Below are 12,324 nucleotides of genomic sequence, written 5' to 3'. Positions count from 1 at the left end.
GTAAACTATGGCATGTGTTTACCCACCCCATACACAATAAATAAATATTTAAAAAAAATGGTAAGTCTAGAGCATATGCCCAGCAACAAGAAAGTATCTGATAGGTAACCTTCCATATGCTTCTTTCTGAGTAGCTGCAGACTGAGCAGACTGAGCTGGACTCAAACACACATAGATCACCCATGGCTAAAGTTTCTTCTTGAAGTACTTGAGTCATATTTGTAGCCTGTTCATAGACCTGTCTTAAGTTAGGGTTTTACCCTATCTCCAAACAAAGAAACAAATAAATATCCAAAACCTTAAAATCTAGGTTGGGAAGATAACTCAGCGGGTAAAGATGCTTGCTTTGATTCTGGGGATGAACGCAATGGAAAGACATAAAACTATTACCCAAATTGTCCTCTAGCATCCACACAGGTGTTATGGTATGCACACCTACACATGTACACACCAAGTCAAAAATGCAATATTTAAAAAGTTAAAAAGACTTTCCAAGCTGATCACAATGGTTTATGCCTTTAATCCCAGCACCTGGGAGGCAGAAGCAGACAGATCTCTGAATTTGAGGACAACCTGGTCTACAAGAGTGTGTTCCAGGATAGCTAGAGCTACGGAGAACTTGTCTTAAAACCACAACCAAAAAAAAAAATTAACCAATTAACTTTTTATGGCTTCCACATCTGAAAACCATATACAAGGGATGTTTTACATAGATCTCTGTAGTGGTTTGAATGAGAATGACCCTCATAGGCTCATATATTTGCATGTTTAGTTCCCAGTTTGGTAAACAGTATCAGAAGGATTTAAGGTATGGCCTTGTTGGAAAAAATTTGTTTTCGGGAGTGGACTTTGAGGTTTTAATCTCTCTGCCTGCTGCCCACAATTCAGTATCATAAAGCTCTCAGCGACTGCTCCAACACTTACTGTACAGCCATGGTCTTGTATGATGATAACATACAAACCTGAAGCTGTAGGCTGGTCCTCAATTAAATGCTTATATCTTGTAACACTTGCCTAGGTCATGGTGTCTCTTCACAGCAATAAAACAGTAATTACAATAATCACTTAATCCAAAGAGTTACAATACAGAAAAGTAGAATGTGAGGTTAATAAGCATAGAAGTTTCCAAATTGGCTCAATGAGTAAAATTATCAAAAAGCACTGCTATCCAAAGGCAGAATGGCTTGAGCCCAGCAGCTCAAGAGCAGCCTGGGTTATATAATGTGACTTCCATTTCATAAAATAAGACAAACCTGGCATAGTTAAAATAAAAATTCGCGGGGGTTGGGGATTTAGCTCAGTGGTAGAGCGCTTGCCTAGGAAGCGCAAGGCCCTGGGTTCGGTCCCCAGCTCCGGAAAAAAAGAACCAAAAAAAAAAAAAAAAAAATCGCACTCAAAACTCCAAATCCTGTATTTTTCTCTACTAAACAAGTAATATACTTAAAACACTAACTACGCCAGGTATATAGACACACATACCATGGGGGAGACAGAGGCTGATGGATCTCTTCTGAGTTCAAAGCCAGCCTGGTCTATGTACTGAATTCCAGGAGAGTCAGGGCTACATATAAAGACTCTGTCTTACCCTACCCCTCACCTCTCAAAACGAAAAAGAACAAAACAAAAAACAAAATATACACAACTACCACCCCACTCAACAAGAGAAGATCATTCCCAGTACTGAAAACACAGTTAGTGAAGTCATGAATCTTAGAGGAAAACCTACATTTACTACTTCACAAAACCAGTATAATCCTTAACCATATTCTCAATATTTTTTCTTATGCCTACATATTATAGAAGTTCTCACCTCTCACCGAGAAAAAAATCTCAACCTGGTGGTGGAGGTATATACCTTTAATTCCTCTAATCCTGGCACTCAGAGGGCAGATCTCTGAGTTCCAGGCCAGCCTTGTCTATAGAGCATGTTTCAGGGAAGCAAGGGTTATACAGAAAATCCTGTCTCACCATCCCCACCCCAAAACATCAAAACCAAACAATAAAAGCAGCAACATCGATAAGACCAAATAACACCAACAGAATCCAAAAGTCTATAACAAACTACAACCAATTAAAATGTGGAGTTGTGGAGCATGGTCTCAATGGACTTATCTACAAAATAACTCCCCCACCCAAGGTTCAGTGCACATTTTGGAAGAGGGGGCAGAAAGATTGTAAACGCCAGAGAAAAGATCAGGGAGTTTTTAAAAAAATATTTGTTTATTTAATATATATGAGTGCTCTGTTTTCATGCACACCAGAAGAAGAAATCAGATTCTATTACAGATGGTTGTGAGCCACCATGAGGCTGCTGGGAAACGAACTCAGAACCTCTGGAAGAGTAGCTAGTGCTCTTAACCACTGAGAGAGATATCTTTCCAGCCTGAACATCAATGAATTTGCTGTGAGACTGTCTCTTAGTAATGCCAGAACCATAAAGTCTCGGATATGACTGCCTAACAACAGGCTGGACAAGGACAACAGCCATAGGTGTGCCAAAGCGGACAAGGAAAGACCACAAGGCTTCAAAGAACTGCAAGCAACTAGGGAATGCTCAGAGGAGAAACAGTCTTCCCTGGGGGAGAATGCACTTACTAATCGGTTATCTAGTACCAAATAGTTTCCTCTGAAAACATACGTGAGTAAGATCATATGGACTGGACAGGTTGTACTTATTTGGGAATATACATATATACGTACTTTTACACATGTGTATATGTAACAATCAATGAAAAAAAGAGGCCATGAATTTGAATGACAAGGAGAGGTAAGGCTTGGAGGCAGGAAAAGGAAGGGGGAAATGATGCAATCACATTATAATCTTTAAAAACAAAAGAAAAATCAAAATGAAATATAGCACTGACTATAATCTGGGAATCAGTAGAAACTATAGTTTTCCTGGACAAACTCCAGAGAAAAGGAAAGACAACATGTATTTGAGCAACAGTGCTATCTTACGAATGACCTCTTCTGTTACCTGCTCCAAAATATGTGTCTGTTTACTGGCCACAGTCTCTTCTTCTTCCTCAGGAACAGAAGACACAGACGAGCCAGGTGGCTCCTCCAGAGGCATATCAAACAGTTCCCTGATGGTCTGCTATTGGATATAACAGAGGGGAGAGGTCAACCAACAGAATATATCACTTCAAGGACAAAAACTGAGGTCTGGAAGTATGAGAGGTACTACCAACTCAGAGAGATCTATGGAGGTCAAAGCAGTAGCTGTCTAGCAACTGGGTAACTCTTTTAAGAATAGAAGTTCTCGGGGGCTGGAGAGATGGCTTAGTGGTTAAGAGCACTGACAGCTCTTCCAGAGGTCCTGAGTTCAAATCCCAGCAACCACACGGTGGCTCACAACCATCTGTAATGAGATCTGATGCCCTCTTCTGGGGTGTTTGAAGACAGCTACAGTGTACTCATATATAATAAATAAATAAACCTTTAAAAAAAAAGAATAGAAGTTCTCTTCTGTTTAGATAGAAGGATTTTATTTGGTACCTGTTTAAAATAGGCTGTAGTGAAGTTGCCTCCCTCAATGGCCATATCTCCTAACATTCTCTTCTGATTTGCCTTTTTAAGAATGTTCTCTTCTACTGTCCGTTCACTGATAAGCCTAGAAAATGAGAAGTGAAGTGTAAAAACTACAAATATATCAAGGATGCCCTACACATAAAGAGGAAGGGAGGTGAGGAAACATTAGGTGATACCTATAGATGTGGACATCTCGAGTTTGACCAATTCGGTGACAACGATCCTGGGCCTGAGCATCCATGGTGGGATTCCAGTCGCTGTCATAAAAAACAACAGTGTCTGCTCCTGTCAGGTTCACACCCACACCCCCACTTCGAGTTGAAAGGATGAAGCAGAATATGCGTTTGTCTGCATTGAACCGTTCCATCAAGGCCTAGAAGGGAAAAAAGATGGTATTTGGAGATTTATTCCCAAAACAAACCAAAGACTTTAATTTTTAAGGTCCCTTCTTTAAGCTAAAAGCTTGAGAAAAAGAAACAGAAACTGAGGTAAGTTTCTAGAGGGCTAAGGATGCCTAAGTTACCTGTCTCTGTTCGACTCTAGTAGACCCATCCAGACGCAAATATAGGTGGCCATGGTAGGTGAGAAACTGCTCTAATACATCCAGCATTCGGGTCATCTGGGTGAAAATGAGCACCCGGTGGCCCTCCGCCTTGAGCTGCCGTAAGAGCACTGCCAATGTCTGCAACTTTCCTGAAAAAATAAATAAATAAAAAATAAATAAATAAGGTTGGGGATTTAGCTCAGTGGTAGAGCGCTTGCCTAGCAACCGCAAGGCCCTGGGTTCGGTCCCCAGCTCTGAAAAAAAAAAAAAAAATTTAAAGCAAAAAAAAAAAAAAAAAATAAAGGAATACAAGTAGTTAACTACATGACGGTATAAAGAAAGTAATACCAGAAAACTACAGTTTCAACTAGTCCAATGAATAAAAAACATTTAACTCTCTATTTTACCCTTAAAGGTTCTTCTTTATAGTGTATTTCTATCTGGGACTTAATTCCTCTTTAATCTAGGGCTGAAGCCACACAGCAACAGATCATCAGAGGATAGAGTAGGAGTGTGTGTTCTCAGTGTTTAAAGGAAGAAATCTTAAAGTATTAACCAGTCATGTCAGCTAAAATGAGAATAGATTCACGTAAGAATTATCAACAAATCTATAGTCAAGGTTTACAGAAAGGAACTTAAGATCAGATTACAAGCATAGAAAAAGACAGGCTAGGGTGGTAAGAGGTTATCTAGTTATCTTATGACAAACACAAATGACACTGGACTCCAAGAAAAAAGTGCTCTTGCATAGAGCATGGGCAGCAGACATGCACATAGCACAAATATATACATACAGGCAAAACACTCACATAAAATACGTAAGTGTTAAAAAAAAAAAAACCACTGAAACAGAAACAACATGTATATTATTTCCAGTAACTCAGCTACCAAGACCAGTGAATAAAGGTACTCACTGCCAAGTCTGACAATTCCAGTCAGTTCTAGAACTCACATGGATTCAACACACATAAACTGTCTTGGACCTTATGCTACAGAAAACTAACAGAGTAATAAAGAGTTTTGGTAGTGTTGGATACCTAGGACAACCTCAGTTGAAACTTGGGAGTTACTTTATTTTCAGCTCCAAGTTTTCGTGCGTGCATGCGAGCTCGGGATTGAATTTGGGGCCTCATGTATGCTAGGAAAGCACTTATCACTGAGAGCTTTGATCTCTGGTCTCTACACTCATATGCAGGCAAGAGCTCATGGATATTCATGTATGAACAGGCACATTATATGCACAAGAAAAATTTTTTCTTTTTCCTTTATGACCAGGTCCTACTATATGAAGAGGGTTGGCCTCAAGCTACTCTCCTGCACGTTATTTGCGTCTCAAATGCTGGGATTATAGGCAGGTACTACAGTCCCAGGTACCCAACCCAAAGAATCTATTTTTCTCTCATATATTGCATTCCATCTGCTGAATAAAAATTCCACTTTTCAGCTGGGTAGAGGTATCACACAGCTTTAATCCTGGTAGAGAGGCAAAGGCAAAGGCAAGTGGATTTCTGAGTTCAAGGCCAGCCTGGTCTATAGAGTGAGTTCTAGGACAGCCAGGGCTATATAGAGAAACCCCATTTCAAAAACAACAACAACAAAATATATAATAGTAAGAATGATAAGAAGCAGCAGGAGAATAAAAGGGCTGAGAGTAAGAGGTAAGGGTTGTATACAGGGCAGGCAAATAAGATGGTCCTAGATACACAAAGGTTTTAAATGGCTCATGATCTACCATGCATTATCATTTTCAGAATTTCTCACTATGTAAACAATAAATGTCCTTGCGGTTTAAGTGACTGTAAAACCTTGGCTTTGTTTCTTGCAGCCAAATGCATTATGTTCAATATAAGGATTCTTGTCTTTAGATGTGCACTCTAATATCACCACAAACCATTTCCCATGAACTAAGGCAGTCTTGTTTTATAGCCCTACACTGCCAAACTTACTTTATAGACTAGTCTTAAACTTGCAGCAATCCTCCCACCTCTTTGTCCTAAGTGTTAGGTTTACAGATATGCACCTCAGACACAGCTGCCTTTTCCCATAACTTCGGGGTTTTTAAAGATGTTTCTCTATGCAGCACTGGCTGTCCTGGAACCTCTGTAAACTAGCATGACCTTGAACTCAGAGATCTGCTTGCCTTGCTGAGATTAAAGGTGTGCTTGTATGCTATGATGTCTCATTCACTACCCCATATGATAAGCAAAAGGACAGATGTTCATGACAAACACTGGATAAATAAATCAATTAACATCACACAAACATCATTTCCACAAAAGCTCCCAAATGTTGCCTCTAAGCATCGTTTCTTTGATGTAAACTGTCTTGAGACAAAAACTCAAGAATAATTTGGTGTGGAGGAGTTCAAAGTCATCCTCCGCACTAGCAGCAAGTCAGAGGACATCTTGGGATAAACAAGACTTTGTCTCAAACAAAACAAGTACTGAGGGTATTGAAATGGACAAGAACTCACCACAATCATATTGGATGAGTCTCAAGTCAGGAAACTGAGTTCGCATATTACATACAATACGGTGCAAAGGACGGGCTCGGGGCCAGAGCTCACAGGCTAATTGCTCCTGGAAGGCTGCCTGATGAGGGGCCAGCCAAGGAGGTGGGTGGCAGGCATGCAGGGAAGGGGGAGGTGCCTCCACAGGAGGCATGACAAAGATGAATCTGTGAAAGGAAGAAAGTAAACATTGTAAAAGATATGACCTGGAAATACCATAGAAATTAGCACCTTCATTAGCCCTAAGAACTAAGCCTCAAGACCCATTCCCCATCAGCACTTAGCCCTGCCAACCTCTCAATGATTTCCGACAGCTGGTCTAGTCGCTGCTGGGGAAACAGTACAGCTTGATGGGCAGCCTCAGTGTAAGTCCAAAAGATGGGGTGGCTGGGGCCAGGAGAACGAGGGCCAATGGGGCTGGCAACAGGTTGGGGCAAGGTACAGAAATCCAGGACTTCAGTCCCATACACCGGTGCCAGAGCCCCATGAGCCTCACTAAGTTGGAAAATCCGTTCCAAGCGCTCAGATCGCTGCTGCTTCCGCTTTTCTTCCAGAGAGTCCTAAAGAAGAAAAAAAGAATCTAGTGTAGCCAAGAGTTTGCAACAAAACTCTATAAAAACCTAGGTTCTTCCACATGGAATCTGGAGTAATAATTAGCGTTAAGACAGATACCTTGTGCTTTATCATTTTCAAAACTGTCAATGAATACTGTTTTCACAGTGCAAAATGACATCCTCTACAAGAGAAAACCAATCTTCCCCCATATGCTTATTGAAGCAGAATGCAGAACATTCAAAATAAAACCTACATATTCAACAATTGTGAATTTTCTTATAACATTCAACCTCAGGGGATCTAACTGATACTTGAAGTAGCTCAATGCAATGTGAATGGGCACATCCATGCACACACACAAATAAATGTAACTAAAACAAAACAGCAGACACTGAGCCAGGTGTGCTGGTGCATGCCTTTAATCTAGTATCAGGTGGATTTCTATGAGTTCCAGGACAACCAGGGCTACATAGTGAGAGACCCTGTCTCAAAAAATAAAAATCAGGGAGTATAGGCTTACAAAAAAAGCAAAAATGAGAAAGAGAAAAATAAGGAAAAAGAAAGGGGAGAATGAAAAGGAATGAAATAAGGAGGGACCCCTTTTCATTACTGAGACAGGATTTCCTTCTTGGAATGTGCTGGCTGCCAGTGCTGGTATTAAAGATGTGAGCCATCACCTGGCTTAGGAGGGGCCTTCTAAACAGGAAGTAAACTCTCTCTGTAAGATGGCAGAGGAAAGCTCACAGAGGGAAAGCAAAGAACATCGTAATACATCGTAGTTATTTAGGTGATTACTTTAACTATCATGACTTTACACATACATTTCTATATTTTAGTTTCATTGATTTTTTTATAATTTCTATGAATGTCAATTTTTAATTTTCCTTACATATTTAACTATAATATTTTCAAGTTCTGTCACTGTGAAAAAAAGAACTAACATTCCAGCTAGAAGTGTATTAATAAATCAAATTCAACTCCAAAACTGACTATAAGTATTAGGAAATTTATAAAAATATGAATTACCCTATCCACATAATTTTGTATTCAAGTTAGACAGCTCCCAATTATATATATTCATCAAATTACTGACATTCTGAACACACACACACACACACACACACACACACACAAAAATATAGGACAACACCGGTTTTTGTTTTGTTTTGATTTCTAGCATAACTTATCAGTGGATTCTTTCATGAACCCCAGTAGAATTGAAGAGACCAGGTTGACCTAGAACTCACAGAAATAAGCTTGCCTCTGCTTCCCAAGAGCTGTGATTAAAGGGTGCACCTTTACATCTGGCTATAAATATTTCTTTGTTGTGCATTCTGGACAATTTACTCCAAAAGTCATGGAAATAACAACAAATGCTAGAATATGTAAGAAAAGAAATATCCTCATTCACTTTTGGTGTGGGGTAGTATCCTGTTACAAAGATATATGTACAACCACATTCTCTGCTGCTCTATTCATAAGCTAAGAAATTTCATTAGTCTAAATTCCCATCAGTCTGTGAATGGATGCCAAAAATGTACAGGGATGAAAAGCTCAGAGGATAACAGTCCTTACCATACAATTTGATCTCCAGAACTGATCTTGGGGGGGCGGGGAAGCAAAGCACACCTCCCCACTCCAAAATCCTGTGTAGTGATAAACATCTGACATTTGCTATAGCAATCAGACACAATTTAGAAGTTTTATGGCCAAAGATGTTGCTCAGCGATAGAATCGTTGGCTAATATGCTCAAGGCCTTGGGTTGAATCACCAATATAAAAACCAAAAATAAACAGAATGTTTTACTTTTTTTTTTTTTTTTGGTTCTTTTTTTCGGAGCTGGGGACCGAACCCAGGGCCTTGCGATTCCTAGGTAAGCGCTCTACCACTGAGCTAAATCCCCAGCCCCAAAACAGAATGTTTTAATGTGGTATATATACACATGTATATATACCACATTAAAACATTCTGTTTATTTTTATTCAGGTAAAAAGAAAAATCAAATTGTGAAATTTGCAGGAAAAATATATGGAACTAGAAATATACTTAGTGAAGTAACTCAGTCTTAGAAAAATGTTACATGTTCACTATCATATGTGGATCCCAGTTTTGAATTTTTAGAGTTGAGTTTAACTTGGAGTGCCTGTAGAGATCAAGAATACATTATGAGGGGCTGGGGATTTAGCTCAGTGGTAGAGCGCTTACCTAGGAAGCGCAAGGCCCTGGGTTCAGTCCCCAGCTCCAAAAAAAAAAAGAACCAAAAAAAAAAAAAAAAAAAAAAAAAAAGAATACATTATGAGAGCAGCGGTTCTCAATGGGGGTCGAATAACCAACCCTTCATAGGGGTTACATATCAGATATCTTGAATATCGGATATTTATATTACAATTTGTAACAGTAGCAAAATTACAGTTATGAACAACCAAAGTATTTTTATGGTTGGGGGTCACCACAACATGAGGAACTGTATTAAAGGGTTGAAGCATTAGGAAGGTTGAGATCTACTGCTCCAGAGAAAGCGACTATCAGGAATTGAAAGGAATGTAGGTGAGGAATGGGGCAGAGCAGAAGGAAGGGGAAGATTAACCAAAACTAAGGATAAAAGCGCCAAAAGGAAACTTACAAGCTAACTTAAAAATACACAGGGTATAGATTCCAGGCTAACTTGGTCTACATAGTGAGTTCCATAACAGTCAGAACTACATAGAAAGATACTGTTTCAAAGTAAATAAACCATTTTTGCATATCTATAATTAAGGGGGTTAGAGATAGGACCTAGTCTTTTAAGAGTGCTTGCTTCACAGTCTTGAGGGCCTGAGTACGGATCTTAGCCAGTATCCAAGTAACACACTAGGCATCCTCACAAATCCTGTGGTCACAGCACTGATCAGAGACTGGAGAATTCTGAGGATTTTCAATTCCAGCCCAGCCAACAAAATGTGAATTCCAGATTTAGTGAGAGCAAGCACCAAGCCTCAAAACAGGGGATAGTGATAAAGGACCATTGATATCCTTTCCTAGCCTCTGTGTGCACCTGTACATGTACATGTGTACACGCATACAAACACAAGCAGGAACACATGCACATAGGCACACAGTGGCCTAAAGATCAGAACTTGAGCTATGGGTGGTTGTAAACCACTATGTGGGTGCTGGGATTTGACTCCAGTCCACTGTTAGAACAAGTGATCTTAACCACTGAGCCATGTCTGTAGCCTTATATACATAAGAGTAATAAAAAAAAAGTGAGTGGGTAACCTGCTTGAGTGGATAGAGCTATTCCTAAAAGCTGTAGGTTATTAAACAAAAGCCAGTTGCCAGGTAGTAGATATCTCCATATGAGCTGTTGTTCAGGGAGGTCCGAGAAGGCTCCCAAACAACAAGCTACTCCTTCTGCTCTTGGTTTCCCATCAGATTAGATGGCAAAAAACCCTATTGCAGAAGATTCTACACACTAGGACAGAGAAATTAAATTGTAAATAGCTGTAAGCTTGCTCCTTGCTAGCTGTCTTGGTACCACCAAATGTTCAGCAAACATCTGGAGGAGAAAAGTCAGCAATGGTCTTTTCTGGCTGTAAACTCTACAGGTTATAAACTAACATGCCAGGCAAGACGTGCCCACTAATTTAAGAGTGGCATGTTAATGGAAGTGTCCAAATGCTTCTGCTTGGGTTTGAGGTCTCCTCCACAGGAAGGTACCTATGTTTGGCTAAAAGTCTAAGGCTAGGCTGGTAAAATGGCACAAGGTAAAACTATCTGCTACACAAGTCTGACTACCTGAGTTCAATTCCTGGAACCCAGAGTGGAAGGAGAAAACCAGCTCCTTCACACCTCATGGGGGACAGACATGGACACGATGATAGCTACTATTGTTTTACTAAGTGGACACCGTGTTAAGCTGCAGCCTAAACATTTATACTTGTACTCAGATGAGCACTGTTGTCATCTCTGGGCAGAGAAGATTCTGTTTGCAGAGGGTAGTACTGGTCACAGTGCTGAGATTAAATGACTGTTACTTGCTTACCCTAAATAGGACATCTATATCATCTTTTCCAGAGCTCAGAAAACATAAAGCAAGATAGAAAGAAAAGACTATGAGGGCTGGATAATGAGGCAGAGTGCTATGTAATGATGTCTCTAGACATGAAATAGCTATTACACTCATGAACTCATAGCAGCTGTATAGTTAGTTACCTTCACTAGATGAAACTAATCAACATTCCATTAGTGGTAGTTCATAGAGAAAGAGGTAGTCATTTTCTTCAGTGGTAAACCCATTGGTCAATAACCTACCCACTAATGCTCATATAAGCAAGCATAATTAAACTCAATGGGCCACCAAAACTAAAACACAAAAGACATTAAGGTAAAGCAGGAGGAGTCTTGAGAACAATGGGTTCAACAGGAGTGGGAAGGAATGCAAGGAAGTTAGAAAAAGTGAAAACAACAACAACAACACACACACACACACACACACACACACACACACACACACATTTGTTAGTTTTAAAAAGTTTAAGAACAGATACAGAAGAGCTAATGCCCTTTTTTTTTTTTTTTTTTTTTGCCAAGAGCCAGAAAATAAAATGTGATGGGTGGGAACTTACTATAAGCAGTCACCTAGGTATCTTAGAATTTTATAAGGGCAACTTGTCAGTCTGAAAAATGGTAAAGCCTTGATTGATTTCATTCCCATATCTGTCTTTCTAGCTTATCTGTAAAACTACCCAACTATTGTCAGCCATGGTGGAGCATACCTTTAATCCCAGCACTTGGGAGGCACAGGCGAGGAGGAGCTCTATGAATTTGAGGCCAGCCTTGTCTACATAGTGAATTAAGGCCAGTCAAGACTATATAGTAAACTGTTTTAAAAATCAAAACCAAAAATTCCACCTTTTGTCAAAGCATTCACCATGCTTATAGTTTTATGTAATTATTTGGTCTTCTGTTCACTGAACTACACATGTCACATGACTAATATTTGACCTTGATCACTCTAATTGTTGATTGTTTGACATAAAGGTAACATTATCAATAAATTTATGTTAGTGCTCCAGATAGTTCAATGGTAGGGCTCTTATTTACCACGCTGAAAGCCCTGTATTTGATCCCTGGCATAGAGAAGAGAAAGCAAACAAACAAAACACAAAACTGGACCTCAGTAACCATTCTGGGGAGGAAGGA

General features: G+C 39.7%; 1 protein-coding gene across 12 annotated transcripts in view; it reads right to left on the bottom strand.

Annotated features, from left to right (window-relative positions):
• Srcap (Snf2-related CREBBP activator protein) overlaps positions 1-12,324 on the bottom strand; it is a 49,099-nt gene that overhangs the window by 5,686 nt on the left and 31,089 nt on the right. For 11 of the 12 annotated variants that reach the window (XR_015630641.1, XM_087572236.1, XM_087572221.1 and 8 more), the window contains 6 exons: positions 6,879-7,144; positions 6,549-6,751; positions 4,055-4,224; positions 3,708-3,904; positions 3,499-3,613; positions 2,978-3,097 (listed from right to left, as the gene is read on the bottom strand). Coding sequence is in view for 10 of the 12 variants with exons in the window: in XM_087572236.1 (XP_087428362.1) it covers positions 2,978-3,097; positions 3,499-3,613; positions 3,708-3,904; positions 4,055-4,224; positions 6,549-6,751; positions 6,879-7,144 (1,071 nt within the window). In the remaining 2 variants the exon portion in view is untranslated. Of the gene's footprint in view, positions 1-2,977; positions 3,098-3,498; positions 3,614-3,707; positions 3,905-4,054; positions 4,225-6,548; positions 6,752-6,878; positions 7,145-12,324 lie in introns of those variants that run through there. The other variant, XR_015630640.1, reaches the window with a different exon arrangement.

The sequence above is a fragment of the Rattus norvegicus genome, chromosome 1 (genome assembly GCF_021556685.1).
Source record: "Rattus norvegicus strain SHRSP/BbbUtx chromosome 1, alternate assembly SHRSP_T2T, whole genome shotgun sequence".
Classification (NCBI taxonomy): Eukaryota; Metazoa; Chordata; class Mammalia; order Rodentia; family Muridae; genus Rattus; species Rattus norvegicus.
Note: the sequence above shows the minus strand (reverse complement) of the source record. Positions and strands in the feature narration are given on the sequence as shown.